The 18,056-nt window shown below is 40.2% G+C and overlaps 1 protein-coding gene across 7 annotated transcripts in view; it reads left to right on the top strand.

The window, feature by feature from the left end:
• CCDC25 (coiled-coil domain containing 25) overlaps positions 1-18,056 on the top strand; it is a 90,799-nt gene that overhangs the window by 14,036 nt on the left and 58,707 nt on the right. For 5 of the 7 annotated variants that reach the window (XM_067745244.1, XM_067745243.1, XM_067745242.1 and 2 more), the window contains exons 4-7: positions 1,302-1,353; positions 7,434-7,509; positions 11,517-11,620; positions 11,823-12,025. In XM_067745244.1, the coding sequence (XP_067601345.1) occupies positions 1,302-1,353; positions 7,434-7,509; positions 11,517-11,620; positions 11,823-12,025 (435 nt within the window). Of the gene's footprint in view, positions 1-1,301; positions 1,354-7,433; positions 7,510-9,235; positions 9,339-11,516; positions 11,621-11,822; positions 12,026-18,056 lie in introns of those variants that run through there. The other 2 variants (XR_010945172.1, XM_067745247.1) reach the window with 2 other exon arrangements.

Raw genomic sequence — 18,056 nt, 5'->3', positions numbered from 1 at the left:
TCATTTCTGGCTGTCACTAATGGTTAGGCATAAGACCTAGAGTCATCGTAGACTGCCAAAAATGTGTAAACATTTTCTTTATCCAAAGTGACTAGCAAGATGCTTAACCTTTTTAAAGAGGGCATGAGAAACAGCAAATCTTGACCTTTATATAGAATCACACTGCCTACTTCTTGGACCAGGTATGAGTGTGTAACCATTTTCAGCTCTAAAAAATCCATTAATGCTAAGAAAATGTCTAAAGAAATACATAATGGGACGTGACGTTGCCTCCTTAGGATTTTACTGAACATTCCTCAGTCTGGAAAGGAAAGGACTAAGGAAGAGAAAAGTTAACAGAAATCACTAGCATTCTGGAGGCCTCTCTGGGTGTTGGAAAGAGCGGGTCAACTTCATTTGGTGAATTGTAAATATGAAAAACTTAAAATCCCCAAATGTTGAACTAGGTGAAAAAAGAAGTAAGTTTTAAAAGATTTAATTAAATTGGTGAATGATAGAGCCTTAATGAAAGGTATATTTAGGATACTGGGGTGAGAGGGCATTCTGAATATTTTTAGGACAGCGTCATAAAGGGCAATCACCATGCTTTCCCAGGAGACGCGTATTAGTGTCATTGTCAGAGGTAAGGCTGGATGAATTGTTGGTCTGACCCATTTGGTGATGTGGTCTGCTTACTGCTTCAGTCCTCACCTGACTCTTCCATCTCCGTGATTGACATTCTCTTTGGATTGTTTTGCCATCGCTTGAAACTCAACATTTCCCAAACCAAACCTGTCATCTTTTTGCCAAACTGGCTCCCTCTCCAACTGTAAGATGTTACTGTCAGTGGTCCTGTGAGTCTCCCAGGCTTGCAACCCTGGAGTCTTGCTGACTTCTTTCAATCCCTTCTCTTCTCACCTAAAATTCCTTCCCCGTGTTTGCTCTAAGTCCCGTGGTTCAGCTTGGGACCCACCAAGTCTCAGTTCATCATTGAAGCCTTGGGTTACTGATAGCTCTTTCTCACTTGAAAAATCACCCTTCCCTGGGCTTTTAACATTCATTGCCTCCTGTACTCGTCTTGGTACTTAGTCTCACACAGCTGCAGATCTTTCCATGTTTTTCTCACCTCTCCCAGTTGAGCTCTTTTTCTCACCTCTCCCAGTGAGCTCTTTGGAGGTGGTGACTGTTTTCTGCCCCCCATCGTGCTCAGTGTGCAGTAGGCACTGAATTAATATTTTTGGATTGGGATGCTATAAATGCAGGTGGCCTGAGGAGATGGTTATCTTGTACCTCGTGCTAAAAGTGGTTTTCATTCTTTGTAGGTTTCATGTGGACAAACTCTCTTCGGCTCATGTATACCTTCGATTACATAAGGTAACTGGATTTAAACATGGATTCGTGACTTTTTCTGTAGTGATGAGCATCCTATCTTGTCCTCTGTCCTTTTTTGGGGGCAAATAAATTGTTTAGAGTAATATGTACAAAAGTCTACAAATTAGCAAACGAAGAGATGTCTTCCCCCAACCCAGGAAATCACTAAGGGCAATTCTGGTGAGTTTTGAGGCTTGGAAGGGGACACAGCACATATTTCCCAGATAGAAGCACTGCCCTGTCCTGCCAGCTGAGGTGTGCTCTGTGTCACCTCTGCTCTCTCTCCCTGCCATTTCAGTTGCCACTACTGGACTTTGTCTTCTTCTAGGAAGATCATGTTGTAGTTCCTTTTTTTCAGGCTCATGTGATTCTCCTGCCTCACCAAGGGCATATATGTTCCTAGTTATCAGGGGCTGCTTTGGGAGGTTTAAAACAGCATTATCGTAGTAAAGGGAAAAGATTTAATGTTCCCTAGTCACATAAAACCACTGTTTTTCCAATCTGTCTTTATATCCATCTATTGTTTTTTGTGTAGTTGAATCATAGGGGTGGATAATTGTTATGAGTATTTTAAAAAATATTTATTTTGGAATGATTTTAGATTTACAGAAAAGTTGCAAAGGTAGTACAAGTCCCTATATACCCCATGTCCAGTTTTCCCCATTGCTAACATCTTAACATTACCGTGGTAGATTTGTCTGAACTGAGAAACCAGAACTGATGCATCACTATTAACTAACATCTGCACTCTATTTGGATTCTCCAGTTTTTCCATTAATGTCCTTTTTCTGTTCCAGGATCTGGTCCAGCGTCACACATTGCATTTTAGTTGTCATGTCTGCCTAGTCTCTGGTCTGTGACAGTTTGTCACTCTTTCCCTGTTTGTCATGACCTTGACAGTTTGAGAAGTACTGATCAGGTCATGATTAGACTGGAGTTACGGGTTTGGGGGAACAATAGCACAGAGGTGAAGTGCTCTTATCCCATCATGTCAGGGGTATATGCATTAATAGGACTTACCACTGATGGTGTTAACCTTGATCTCCTGGCCAGGGTAATGTTTGTCAGGTTTTTTCACTAAAGAGTTGCTCTTCTCCCCCCATACTTTATTATTTGGAAGCAAGTCACTAAGTCCAGCCTGTACTCAAGGGGGAGAGCTCCACGTCCTGGTGTGGGTAGTACCTGCATATATTGTTTGGAATTCTTCTGTAAGGAAGATTCGTCTCTTCTCTCCCATGTATTTAATTCAGTCATTTACTTATATCAGTATGGACTCACACATTTACTTTTTACTTTGGGTTATAATCCAGTACTGTGTCATTTTGTTGCTAAAATTGTCCCTGCTTTGACTCTTCCTGCTTGGCTCTTGTGTTCCTTTTTTTTTTTTTGGTGGTACGCGGGCCTCTCACTGTTGTGGCCTCTCCCGTTGCGGAGCACAGGCTCCGGACACGCAGGCTCAGTGGCCATGGCTCACGGGCCCAGCCGCTCCGCGGCATGTGGGATCTTCCCGGACTGGGGCACGAACCCGTGTCCCCTGCATTGGCAGGCGGACTCTCAACCACTGTGCCACCAGGGAAGCCCTCTAGTGTTCCTTTGACATGCTCCTGTCATTTTACTTTTAGAGCACTTCCTTACTTTCTGAGACTCAAGATGCTCCAGGCTCATCTTGTATTTTCCCTGCTCCGGCTCTAGGATCAGCCATTTCTCTGAGGAACTTTGGTTTCTTTTATTGGGAAATGGTATTTAGAAATCAAGATCTGGACTCTGGGTGTGCTCATTGCTACTAGAGTATCATTGCTTCTAGGCCCTCTCACGTGACAGAGCTAGGAAATAGGTGTATGTATACTAACCCATGTTAGTAATTTGTATGCATAATTTTTTCTGTATCTACAGTAAGCGAAACATGACTGGTGTCTCTGATGAACCCATTACTACAGGGGCCTTTCTCACATTCCTTCCTTGCTTATCTATTACTTCCTTCTCAGACAGTGGGAAGCCTGGCTCCCACCATCCACTATCATTTGCTTATTTGAATCTAGTATATATGGAAGTGGTTTCAGATTTGTTAGCCTGTATCCCCATAAGAAACAACTTTATCAACTGAAGTACAGTGCAATTACAGTTGCCATTCAAAATGCTGTTTTTCAAAGTTACTTGTCAGCTGCTCCCTGCCCTCCCCACCTCATGCCTTTCAGTGATGTCTATCACACACTTAGGTTTTTTTGTCTCAGTCTGCATTCCACCTTGGCTTCCCCTGGTTGATTGTATTACTTTTTTTAATACATTTTTATTGGAGTATAATTGCTTCACAATGCTGTGTTAGTTTCTGTTGTACAACAAAATGAATCAGCCATATGCACACACATATCCCCATATCCCCTCATCCCCTCCCTCTTGAGCCTCCGTCCCGCCCTCCCTATCCCACCCCTCTAGGTGGTCACAAAGCACTGAGCTGATCTCCCTGTGCTATGCAGCTGCTTCCCACCAGCTATCTATTTTACATTTGGTAGTGTATGTATGTCCATGCCACTCTCTCACTTCGTCCCAGCTTACCCTTCCCCCTCCCCGTGTCCTCAAGTCCATTTTCTACGTCTGCGTCTTTATTCCTGTCCTGCCCCTAGGTTCTTCAGAACCTTTTTTTTTTTTTTTTAGATTCCATATATATGTGTTCACATACGGTATTTATTTTTCTCTTTCTGACTTACTTCACTCTGTATGACAGACTCTAGGTCCATCCACCTCACTACAATTAAGTCAATTTCGTTTCTTCTTATGGCTGAGTAATATTCCATTCTATATATGTGCCACATCTTCTTCATCCATTCATCTGTCGATGGACATTTAGGTTTCTTCCATGTCCTGGCTATTGTAAATAGTGCTACACTGAACACTGGTACATGTCTCTTTTTGAATTATGGTTTTCTCAAAAATGGATTAAAGACCTAAATGCAAGACCAGACACTGTAAAACTCTTAGAGGAAAACATAGGAAAAACACTCTTTGGCATAAACCACAGCAAGATCTTCTTTGACCCACCTCCTAGAGTAATGAAAATTAAAACAAAAGGAGACAAATGGGACCTAATTAAACTTAAAAGCTTTTAAGCAAAGGAAACCATAAACAAGACAAAAAGACAACCCTCAGAATGGGAGAAAATATTTACAAATGAAACAACGGACAAAGGATTAATCGCCAAAATATACGAACGGCTCATGGAGCTCGATATCAAAAAGATTGTATTACTTTTAAAGTGACAGTTTACAAACTTTTTCACGTTACTGCATTATTTTCATATTTATTGTTTTGACTGGCTGCTTTGAGTTGATAATATGCCACAGTTAATTTGAAAGCTCCGTTGTCAGAATATAAGTTGTTTACAGTTTTCAGCGTTATGAATCCCCAACAAGAAATATTTTTTTAATGAACTACTTTCTATTTTTCTTTTCTTTTCTTCCTTTTTTTTTTTTAGAGTAGTTCTCAGAAATGAAATTACTGGGTCAAAATATAAAAACATTTTGATAACTCCTTTTATGCCAGATTGCCCTTTGAAAATATTATGCTGGTTTAAAATGCTACCTGATATATATAGGTTTTCCAAAAACTTTTTGGGTTTTTATAACTTCAGAAAAATAGCAACCTTTTGACCATTTTAATAAATACAAGATGCTACTTCATTATGCTTATAATATTTACTCCTTAATTTACTAACAAGGTAAAACATTCTACCACATCTTTACTTATTCTATTTATATTTTTGAGAACTGTGTTGTAAAAAAAAGAGGAAGATTGTGAGCTCTTTGCTGGAACAAAATTCTGAATTTTCCTAGGCAACTTCTTGCCATTTTGGAACTATTTTAAGTCTAGAGAAGATAAAGTATGGTGTTCCCAACTTTCCTTTTGGTTCAGATTAAATTTTTTCCTTTGGGTTCTGCTGCATCAGAAAATGGAAATAACGGTGGGTAGTCCCAAGTTCACATTACCACCAGTTAGACCTTGTTTGAACAGGAGTTTGATTTCATTTTCTTTTGGAAGCACATAATGTGCTAGATAAAAATATGTGCTCCTTAAGGAACTTTTACCTGGTTGATCTCCTGCAGTAAACGACATAGCCCTTTGCACTTAGTAGGTACCAAGTAAGTGTTGGAGATGCAGTGAGACTAAGTATAAGTAGTTCAGAACCCAAACTCTGGAGCCAAACTGCCAGCTTTGTATCCTAGCCTTGCTGCTTACCAGCTGTGCAACTCTGAGCAAGTTATTCAGCTGTGTGCGTTTCCTCATCTGTAAAAGGGAGCTGACAGTCCCTGTCTTACTGGGTTGTTGTGAGAATTAAATGAGCTAGCATAACTGAAGCATTTAGAATAATGCTTCAGTTAAGCATTATTAGCAGTGCTTAGCACATGCTAAGCACTATGTGTGTTCATTCTTTCTTTGTCAAATTCAGGTGAATTCAACCCAAGCCTTGAAGATCATGGATATTCAACAAGTGTTTTTTTCCTAGGCTTATTTGATTTTTGAAAACCTATAGAAAAAATCTCACTTATCAAGAGGTTGCTTATCTCATTAACACAGATGGCACAAAGCCCACAGTCGAAATTCTGGCCTTTACATGTGGAGAGTACCTTACACTCTCCATGCAGAGTTTGTTTACTCTGACTTTATGCATAATGCTCAGCTGAATTATTTTATTTTATTTTATTTGGTCTGCTCATATTATATTAGAAGTAGCAAAACAAGAAGAGGCTATTGCTTCAGGAAAAGCAATAGGTACAGGTAGCAAGAAGGGATGTTGTGACATAGCTTGATATCAAGGACCAAGAAGCTGTACGTTTCCACAGAAACTCCATAAGCACCACACTCTGGGGCCAATTGTTAGAGCATGGCTTTAGTTAGTCCTGGGTTCATCTCTCAGCTCTGTCACTTACTAGATATTGGGGAGTTTGGCCTAGTTGCTTCACCTCGCTAAACTTCATTTTCTTCATTGGCAAAGTGAGCGTAGTACTATCCATTTCATATGGCCATTTATTTAGTGTACCTAGCACTCAGAAAGCAGATATTCAAAAAGTGGTAGCTATTGTTTTGTTTTTTAATTATTTATTTGATTTATTTAGTATAGGGTCAGTCAGCTTCTGTGTATTTTAGATGCCCCTGAAGGCATCACTATCACTATATTAGAGCCTAGTGTAAAGGTTGATACTCATGATGATGACATTGTGTTATCAAGATGGTAAATTCAGATTCCTCTGTTTAAGTGGTCAGGGAATCTCACAGGATGAGATGTGGCGTTAATGTAGTGACAAACTTAAATCACGTATTTTTTGGTGAAAATTTAGGTAATTGAGATTTCCATTTTGAAACATTTAAAATAAGGAAAAAAATAGAAACCTAATGGAATAAACTTAATTTATCTCAAATATTTAGGTAGATAAAACATTGCATTCCCAGACAGAAGTGCTTCAGTAATCCCATGCCTAACAGCCAAGTGCTGAGTTGATTTCCACTAGCTCTTGCCTCAGATATTTTTATTCTTTTGGAATGGCTTTGCTTATTCAGCTTTGACTTTGATACAGTATCTGTAAAGAGAATGAAGCAGTATTTTTTCTCTTTTACGGTAGAAGGTTATATCTAACACACCAGGAGCTTGGTTCCTGACTAATGCCGAGGGTAGATGACCTACCAGATCATGGAGACCCAAAACTATAAGATGTCTCTTGAGAGCAAGTTTGTAGGGACCTCAGCTAAGAAGACTTCCCATTGCCAAAAATAGGCACCATTTCTCCACAAGGTTTCTAAAAGTAAGAAAGAGAAGAGGGAAAAATTACTCAGACATAAATACAGTTAATATTTTAGTAGTTTTCTTTCATACCCTGTTTTCTTCCCCACTTATTAAGTCAGGATTTTCCATATTACTGCCTTGTCTTAAACATTTCCACAATGGACTTCGTTTTTCAATGTTTTGAAATACAGTTGAAGAGCCTCTGCTTTTAATAAAATGGTGCCTAGTAAGGTAGCAAAGCCCTATAAAAGTGCTCCAGTATTGATCAGTGACAAGGTAGTGGACCATTTGGTTTATTCTTGTGTTTCAGGGGGAGAAAATAGAAGACATTCCAAAGGAAGTACTGATGGACTGTGCCCATCTTGTGAAGGCCAATAGCATTCAAGGTCAGTTTTCCTAGAGGTGTTTTCAGAATTAGCACCACTTTCTCTGTGTCTGAAATGGATTACATCTTAGAGAACATATTACTGACTTTAGCTTGAGTCAAGGGAATGACATGTAATATGCCTTTCCCCTGTTTTGTTCTTTAAGATGTCAGTTGCACTACCTGTCAGAGAACTGAAAGCCAACCTCCCAGCCCCTCTAATTTTCATGGCCCTATCTCAAGACTTTTTTACCCTGTTTTCTTTACCTTGAATAGAAAATTGTCTAGGGCTTCCCTGGTGGCGCAGTGGTTAAGAACCGGCCTGCCAATGCAGGGGACACGGGTTTGAGCCCTGGTCTGGGAAGATCCCACATGCCGCAGAGCAACTAAGCCCGTGCGCCACAACTACTGAGGCTGAGCTCTAGAGTCCACGTGCCACAACTACTGAATCCTGTGCACCTAGAGCCCATGCTCCACAACAAGAGAAGCCACTACAGTGAGAAGCCCGCACACAGCAACAGACCCAATGCAACCAAAAATAAATAATAAATTAATTAATTAATAAAAAAAAAAGAAAATTGTCTAGACCTGCCTACCCCTAACGTTACTTGTAGAAAGACTTTTGGAAATTACATTATGTTAATTGCCAAGCAAGAGATGTGTCTCATGGCTTTATTTGTAATGTTGGCTGATGTCTTTGTTTCCATTACTTTTTACTAGATTCTAGAACCCAAGTCTCCCAATTACTCTTTCCTACTTTTTCTTTCTCTCCTTCCATACTTTCTTCTCTCTGTAAATTGTGAAGGTGTCAAGTCCGTTGATCTTGTTATCTCCCAGAGAATCTTAAATAATATGTCTAGGGTGATGCATTAGAATCAGTATTTTTACAGTGCTCTCCAGGTGATTCTAATGTGCAAAGAGTGTTGAGACAATTGGCCTCCATGTTTTAAGTAGGACCTGCAGTATTGGCCTTGGTGCTGGTTTAGTTCTACTGTACAAGATTTAATTTGTCAAGTCAGTATAGGTCAAGAAGGACAATTAATGGAGTGGAGGAGGCAGTTATAAGGGGGAGCTGGGTGATGGTATTCTGCTAGGAATGAGCTAGTAGACTGGATTTTAGTTGTAGGACATGGACCTAGATAAGGTAGAGGTAAGTTTGGTTTGATATAAAATTGAGGGGTGATCCAGAGGGTTCGGAAAAAATATGGTTTGCATAGAAGATAAGCATGGGGCAGACCAGAGACGACGGCAGGTACCGGGAGCTGGTGATTATAGAAGAGCTGGGCAGTGTGCTCCCTCCCCCATCACTTAGGCTGCGTTTCCTGCATCTCACTCGGCAGATTTACTGAATCAGGTGCCTAGCCAAAGAAACTGGAAGTCTTGTCTTACAGAGCCATTCATTTTCAACTCCATAAATCATTAAATTGCAGTTAGTTTTAGGACATTGCATTTTTATGAGTAGAAGAAGAGCTCCTCAGATTTCCAGTTAAAATCTTTGGTTATGGAAAGAAAAATAATAAAAATTGAAACTACGTCATTATCCTCCTTCCTTGTGTGTTGCAACCTCTTTAATGTGTTTTCGTGCCCCTGGCTAGCAGATGTGAATTTATTAAAAGAGCTTTGGACTCTTGCTCTTATTCTTGGCCCAGCCTCTTTCTTCTTAATCCCTTTATAGTTTACTAGTTCTAAAGAAAACAGAAAAGAGGAAGAGTCATTGAATCACTGAATCACTCTTCTCTCCTCTTCAGCCTTCCACAGGGATAGCTCACTCATAAGGAGCTAAGCCCAAGCGTCTCACTCTCAGGAGTCAATAGCAGAGGATGCTGAGGAGTGAAGAAGATTGTCTTTGCTGTGAGATTTGCTAAGTACACTACCTTTGCGTCACTGTGTTACTAAAATATTTCCCTCCCTGGTTGACCACCTTCAGCGCTGTTTGTCGTCATAGAATCTGGTCAGCCTCTTCTTTATTCATTTTATAATCTCTTGCCAGATTAAACTTTCTAAAAGCTTAGACACTGTCTGTGACACCCTTCACCTTGCCTCTACAGTTAAACCCAAACTTCCTAAGCTGGCATTTAAGCATCTCTGATCTGACCACAGACTTTGTTTCCCTTCATGTATTTCATACTCCAGCCAAAGCAGATATTTGCTGGTTTCCTGCTTTGTGCCTTTGCTTGTATTGTTCCCTCTGCCCTCAATGTTACACTCCTGCTCAGTCATCACATGTCTAGATTCGAGCTAAGGTTCAAAGGCTACACTGTAGTTATAGTAATAGTAATAACAGCTAGCATTGAATGTTAATTACATGCCTGGCACTGTGCCAAGAACATTACAAATTGTTCATTTATCAACTCTACTGAAGTAAGATATTACTTTCATTTTATAGATGAGGAAGCTGAATTTAAGAAATTAAGAATTAAGGAACTTAACCTCTCCCACGGAGCCTTTTCCTTCCTCCAGCTTTGAGTGACCACTGCCCTCTCTGAACTCCCTTAACTCTTTACCTGTATCTTTCCAATATCACTTGATAACTTCTAATTTTCATTGAAATTATTTATGTACTTATCTGCCTTCCTTTAACCTTCAAAGGCAGGATCCATCATCTGATCCGTGTTTGTATCTCCCACAGTGCCTTGCACATGGAGATTTTTTTTTTTTTTTACTTAATTTTGAAAAAAATTTCAAGCCTACAGAAAAGTTGAAAGAAAATTTAGAATCAACAGTTTTTCCGTATTTGTTTGCCTTCTCCCTGTAATTCACGCAATGTTTTTTTAGCTGAACCATTTGAAAGAAAATCACAGGCGTCATGACCGTTCAGCATGTCCTAAGAAGTACATTGTCGTAAGCAACTGCATTACAGTGATCAAATTCAGGAAATTTAACATCGGTAGAATACTGTTATACAGAGTCCATATGTAAGTTTTTTCAGTTGTCCCACTACTGTCACTTTATAGCATTTTTTTTTTTTTGATCCAGGATCATACGTTCTATTCACTTGTCATGTATCGCTGGTCTCCTTTAATCTGGACACTTCTTTGTCTTTCAAGACGTTGACACTTTTAGAGTGGAGACCACTTTGGCTTGGTCTGATGCTTCCTGTTCAGTAGGACCACATTACACATTTTGTGGCAGGAATACTATGTAAGTGAAGTCTTGTGCATTACAGTCAGGAGGCACATGCTGCCAGTTTGCCTCAGTTTTGGCGATGTTAACTGATCGCTTAGGTAAGGTCGTGTTCACCAGATTTCCCCAGTGTACATGGTCACTTAATAACCATTGAAATGTATTGCCATCTAATTTAGAAGGGCCTTAGAGAGCACTGGACCAGTGATTAAACTGTGATTCTCAGAGCCGCCTGGGAGGCTGTCAGGGGTGGAGGGGAAACACGAAGTGGGGGTGGTGAGGGGAGAGGAGGAGGGGTGAACAGGATACCTGGCACCCCTTTCCTCCAGAGCATCTCTGCTTTGATTACTTTGTTATGTTTTCTTTGGTAAAAGAGGTTCCACAGCTAAAGAAACAAAAACCAAAAAGCTCTACTAAACTAGTCCAGTTTCCTCATGTTTCAGATGAGACGCCAGGAGCCATGGGGATTTTCCCAAAGCGACACAGCTGGTTTGTGGTAGTGCAGGGTAGAAGCCGGTGTCTTGAATCACTTTATCTTGCTGCTTACCCTTTGTTACATCAAGGGCTCCTTTGAGAATCTGAGGAAACCTGTTTGGTCCTTTTCTGTTTAAAAACACATACAATAAAATTTGCATTCAATTTTAGAGAGTCTCAAAGATCCCTGAAGCTGATCTCTTGACCCTGCTTTTCATCAGAATACTTTAGCTTGAATTGCTGGTCGGCTTTCCCATTTGCCTTTGTGGGTGGCTTCTTTTTTAAAAAAAAAGTATTTTGTGGTTTCAAACACTTGGTGGCTTGTTCATTCTCAGCCTTTTCCTTTGTTGGATTATGGTGACAATTGTGGGTGAGGGGATGCATTGCTCAGCGTCCTCCTCCCCACATGTTGAAGACAGTCTCTCTTGGCAGGCTGCAAGATGAACAACGTCAATGTGGTTTATACCCCGTGGTCTAACCTGAAGAAAACGGCCGACATGGATGTGGGACAGATAGGCTTTCACAGGCAGAAGGACGTAAGTGTGAACATCACCGGAGGTGGCAGTGCCCTGGCGCTGAGTGGGTGTCTGTCTCTGCTGTTGAGGACTCAGCGCGATGTCTCTTTCCTAAAGGGAATCAAGCTGGGTTGCTAAGCTGCTGGAAAGCCCTGCCCTATTCTGGGGGGAAGAAAAAAAACATAAAGATTCAGTATTTTTTTTTCTCTCCATCTCCCTCAAGGTAAAAATTGTGACAGTAGAGAAGAAAGTGAATGAGATCCTGAACCGATTGGAAAAGACCAAAATGGAGCGGTTCCCAGACCTAGAGGCAGAGAAAGAATGCAGAGACCGCGAAGAGAGGAATGAGAAGAAAGCCCAGATTCAGGAAATGAAAAGGAAAGAAAAGGAAGAGATGAAAAAGAAGAGGGAGATGGACGAACTTAGGTATGTTGGAGTTAAGGTACTGACGTTGACCTTGGAGAGTCTTCACTGCTGATTTAATTAGGGATTAACCCTTAAGAATGGTACAGTTGGCCCTGTGTATCCACGGATCCAGTCAACCATGGTTCAAAAATGTTTGGGGGTGGAAAAAATTCCAGAAAGTTCCAAAAAGCAACACTTGAATTTCCCTTGTGCTGGCAACTGTTGACATAGCATTTACCTTTATGACTATTTACACAGCATTTACAGTGTGTCAGATATTATAAGTAATCTACAGATGATTTAAAGTATATGGGAGGATGTATGTAGGTTATATGCAAATACTATGCCATTTTTATAAGGGACTTGAGCATCCGCAGGTTTTGGTATCTGAGGGGGGTCCTGGAACCAATCCCCCATGGATTCCGAGGGACAAGTGTATTCTGGTATTCTGGTAGATGAAGGGACATATAACGAGCTCCAAGCCTTAAATGAGTTAGAATAAGGCATTTATGCTAATGTGTTGGTCAAATGAATTGCCCTTTTATAGGGGCAGGATATGAGAGTGTACAAAATAAAATAACTAATTTTAATCTTAGTTTGGTTTGTAAACATCTTCAGGTAAAGAAGAGATACTGTATTGAGTGTTTTACATTAGCTATGGTATTTGAATGAAAATGTCTCAGCTCTAAAGGCCAGTGTTAGTAACTCTTAAAAGCTGTTTTTAAAACCTCTCTTTTATAGATTTCGAAAGTTTAAAGTAATTAATGTGGAGAGGCCTGCTCCAAAACACAGCATTTTTAAACAATAAATAGTAGTTAAAACACATCTTGGATCCTGAAATTCTAGTGTATAAGGCCATGAAAATACTGATTGTATTAGTTTTCTATTGTTACTATAACAAATTACCACAAATTTAGTGGCTTAAAATGACATAGATTTATCATCTTACAGTTCTTCATGTTAGAAGTTCAAAATAGTTCTCACTGAGCTAGAATCAAGGTGTCTGCGGGGCTGTGTTTCTTTCTGGAGCTCTAAGAGAAAATCTGCTTACCTTCCAGCTCCTAGAGGCCACCCACACTCCTTGGCTTGTGACTCCTTCCTCTTCAAGGCCAGCAACAGTGCATCTCTCTGCCCCTTCATAGTCACGGCCCCCTCTCTGACCACAGCCTTCTCTGCTTCTAAGGACCAATGTGATGACGTTGGGCCCACCCAGATACTGCGTGATAATCTCCCCATCTAAGATCTTTTTTAATTTTAATTTTATTTTAAAATGATAAAATTTATTCAGTTTTGTAAATTGAACATCAAACCTCTTTTAAATTAAATTTAAATAAGTGAATTGGACACAATGGAGAGAAATCACAGGAACTCTATTAACAGAAAGGGAATGAATTCTGGAATCTATTGGTTTTTAGAAAAATAGTGCTGAGTAGTAGCTGGACAGCATTCCGGGCACTTTCATTTCAGCATCTTCCCAGAAGTCCTTGCAAATGTCATTTATCTCAATGCTCTCAGGTTCACAAGAACTTCTAGAGCTGAACTACTTTTCTCTTCCTGCTTGTATTACACAATGAACCATTGTACTTTCATCATCTTACCTTATCCACTCTCTTTTTCCATTCCTCATTATTATTCACCAAGACAGGTTCCATGCCTTTTCAGAGTGCCAAGTTATCAGCTCCATTCTCACTGTGTCAAGCAGTCTTCATGACAATTTATAGTCTTCTCTTTATTACAACTCTAAATTTCCATAGGGTGAAGTCTAAAGAAGATATGTATGAGCTTTGTTTTTGTATAGTTTTATGTTTTTTTGGGTTTTTTTTAACATCTTTATTGGAGTATAATTGCTTTACAATAGTGTGTTAGTTTCTGCTTTATAACAAAGTGGATCAGCTATACATATACATATATCCCCATATCTCTTCCCTCTTGCGTCTCCCTCCCTCCCACCCTCCCTATCCCACCCCTTCCCATCTAAGATCTCTAATTAAAGTCCCTTCTGCCATGTGAGGTAACATATTCGCAGGTTCTGGAGATTAGGATGTAGACATTTGAGTAAGATCATTATTCTGCCTACTATACTGACTCTCTGTAGATGCATAGTACTATACCTGAAGGGGGCTCAGTTTTTCTTTGAGAAAGAAGGAAATTAATCCTGCCACTTCTAGTCACAGAATTCCTAGATTTTTTCCCACTGTTTTCCATAGATTTCATTTGTGATAAGTATACCAAAAAAAAAAAAGTTATTGATTCCTTTGGGAAGGGTATAGGATCAATATGAGCTGTCTTGCCCTGTCCTGACCTAGTTTCCTTGGAATACCCTGGATTATTAGAAAGATCATTGGGCCAGAGTGGAGGTTTTATGATCAAGCACTGGTATTTATTCGTTATCCATATGCACGCGTCCCTGTTGGGGGTTCTGCTAAAACAGGGTGAGTGACTGCATTTACAATACAATATTCAAATGGAGAACTCCGGAAGTGTTACCCCAAGTTATAAGCTGCCAGCATGAGACAGACTGATGCAGAGATTTAAACGTTCAATTTGACGTAGAATTGTGAGTCCATTTTGTGTTGTGAGTGAAAGACAAATTACCAATACCATTAGTTTTGAAAAATGTGTGGAATTTTGAGTGATACAGGATCTAGACTAGTTTATTCTTTTTGCTTTTAGTGCAGAGTGGAGAAAAAATTGAAAACATGCCTTTTTGTGCCTCTTAAAACTCTACCGTAATGTTGTTTAGAGACATAATATTATATGTTAGAAATATAATGTCACTTAATTTATTTACAACATTTTTTTTAGACTTGTAAGGTCTTTATATTTTTTTTAATATTTATTTATTTGGCTGCGTCGGATCTTAGTTGTGGCCCTCGGGATCTTTGTTGCAGCGTGTGGGCTCTTAGCTGTGGCATGCATGTGGGATCTAGTTCCCAGACCAGGGATCCAACCCAGGCCCCCTGCACTGGAAGTGCAGTGTCTTCCGCACTGGACCACCAGGGAAGTCCCTACTTATAACATTCAATAAGAAAGATTAGCTAACATTTTTGGACACTTGTCATCTGCCCAACACTGTATTGTGCTTTACTGCATTATCTCATTTAATCCTAACAGTAGCCATGTGAGGCAAATGTTTTGATCATCTGCATTTTGTAGAAGAGGAAACAGACTGAGGAGCAGTTAAGTAACTCACTCAGAGGCACGTAGCTTGTCTCGGTCTGATTCTCAAGCTCACACACACTGTTACCACTCTCTTCTGCCCTCTGTTCAGTCCATTCCGCAGCTTCTGTGAAACTCCAGCAAAAAGCTCTAAGCTTCGGACTTGTTCTATAACCTGTTTTTATACACTTGCAGTGCTAGCATCATTTTAATTTCTGTCTTTGACTCTTCCACCCGAGAGGTCAAAGGCTATGCCTACAAAATCTTCTCATTCTGAAGTCTTTCACTTGCGTTTCTGACAAGGAAAATACCATTAAATTTCACCAACAGTTGATTCTTTTGTTTGGACCATCTGGTAAGGAATGTCCAATTTAGTTGCTGTGATAGCTGAAGAAAATTGACTTCTGAGTCTTCAGGGGATTCTACAGACAAACTGAGAAGATAGTCTCATCCTGGACAGTATCCCCAGTGCTTCCAGATGATTTCAGGGAAGAAATCCTTAACAGCCTCACACCCAGAAGATATCCAACTTCTTTCCAATTCTAAAGCCATTATTTAGACTCTAGACTCCTTTTTTCAACTTTCTGAACAGGAATGGCAGTAAGCTTTTCATTTCTAATTTCTACCAGGAGAAAAAAAATGGATGGAATTGTCATTGTATAGTCCAGGTTCTCTGAACTCTAGTCAGGAGTATACCCATTAGCCTCGGGATCAGAACAGAACAAAGCCCACAACACAGAAGGCACCAACTTCCTTCTCAGATGAAACGAGCAGCAGCCCCTGGAGACAGAACTCCATCTTGTTCTTGCAAATGAGTACTTTACCCTTGTCCTCGGTGTGCAGAAATTCCAGTGATCTGATAATGTAGATAGGTCTACATAAAGATCATCCTTTTAGGTAGTTTTTTGAAGAAATATTTAGATTGTTTGGGAGGATGCCAAAGTGTGGAGGCTAAATGATAGCAGTATATTAACATCTTCTATTAACCATTTTATTCATTCACACAATAATGAAAAGTTCCCCTTATTTAGGCTTCACATATTAATTCTCACTTACCCATCTTGTTCGTTAGCTCTTTAGACAGCTTTTTAGCTCACACTTGCCCTGTCAGCCTAGTATCTCGTGGGATTTTAGTTTAGAGAATCTTTGTATAGGGTTAGGTGTAGGGAGGAAGCCTCACATGGCATGTTCTTTCCGTACCTGCTACACTGTAAGCCATACATAGAGTAAGAGGATGTAGCAAAAGAGAGTCTACATAGGTTTTGACAGTAGTCAGAGCCTTAGAAGTGACCTTGCCTGGAAAGTTAGAGAAGCAGAACAGCTTCTACTCAGTTTCCATGTAGTTTTTGGAGAGGTCCTTCAGGCAGGTACCTGTGAGTCTCCCAGGGGACACCACAGATTCTGTGGAAGAGTGTCCGTGGCTCCCTCCAATGTGTCGTAGTCAGTTTCATCTCAGTAGTTGGATTCATGGTTACAGACTGCTTACCTGCTGTGTTTATTTTTTTTTAATACATCTTTATTGGAGTAAAATTGCTTCACAATGCTGGGCTGGTTTCTGTTGTACAACAAAGTGAGTCAGCTATATGTATACGTATATCCCCATATCCCCTCCCTCTTGCGCCTCACTCCCACCCTCCCTATCCCACCCCTCTTAAGTCGTTGCAAAGCACCAAGCTGATCTCCCTGTGCTATGCATCTGCTTCCCACTAGCTATCTGTTTTACATTTGGTAGTGTATATATGTCCATGCCACTCTCTCACTTTGTCCCAGCTTCCCCTTCCCCCCTGCCCCCTGCCCCCATATCCTCAAGTCCATTCTCTACGTCTGCATCTTTATTCCTGCCCTGCCACTAGGTTCATCAGTACCATTTTTTTTTAATATTCAGTATATATGTGCTAGCATACGGTATTTGTTTTTCTTTTTCTGACTTAATTCACTCTATATGACCGACTCTGGGCCCGTCCACCTCACTACAAATAACTCAGTTTCGTTTCTTTTTATGGCTGAGTAATATTCCATTGTATATATGTGCCACATCTTCTTTATCCATTCATCTGTTGATGGACACTTAGGTTGCTTCCATGTCCTGGCTATTGTAAATAGTGCTGCAGTGAACATTGTGGTACATGTCTCTTTTCAAATTATGCTTTTCTCAGGGTATAATCTTGTGTTCACTTACTTGGCTTTTGTCATACTGTAACAAACATCTATTAACATCAAAATGAAGCTCACCATCTGAACATTGAAACCGGAAGAAACAAGCAAGTCAATACCAGATCAGAAAAGACCAAGGGTGGGGCCTGAGTTTACCTGAGATGGGGATATTTAAATTTGGGAGTCTCAGAGATCAAAATTGGAACCTGAGGTTCAGGTGATTGAAGTCAGGAAAGTACAAGACCCAGGTAAGATGGCAAGTCACAGGTAAGCATGTTGTCAGTCTGAGAATTGGCATGAACTTGATTTGGGGGCAGAGATTACTTTAGCAAGGAGGTTAATGTGTGAAAGGTTATAGCTGATCAGTGGCAAAGCAGGAATTCAAACTCAAGTCTGTAATTCTGAAGTCCACACTTCTACTGTAGCTTGCTGCCTGTGAGGCAAAGAATGCCCAGGTTGGCAAGACCTGAGTCAAGGTGATTCAAAGGCAAATAAAAGAATGAAAAATTAGGTACATTGGAGAGTGACTTAAAAGGTTTTGTTTAGTCCAGAATTTCATGCTGTAAGTGCTAAGGAACGACTGTAGGTTTCCTGGGATATTAGGAAGGAGAAAACTTGTTGGAAGGGTTTATTGGCGACGTGTCAAGGAGGTAATGGTGAGACCAGTGATCGAAAGGATGGTATGGTCAGGTGTAGAAGTGGCTGCTTTCACTGAACCTCCTGTTGTTTCTCTCTCACA

The sequence above is a fragment of the Pseudorca crassidens genome, chromosome 7 (assembly GCF_039906515.1).
Source record: "Pseudorca crassidens isolate mPseCra1 chromosome 7, mPseCra1.hap1, whole genome shotgun sequence".
NCBI classification, from domain to species: domain Eukaryota; kingdom Metazoa; phylum Chordata; class Mammalia; order Artiodactyla; family Delphinidae; genus Pseudorca; species Pseudorca crassidens.
The sequence above is the reverse complement of the archived record's forward strand: the minus strand, read 5'-3'. Positions and strand labels throughout refer to the sequence as shown.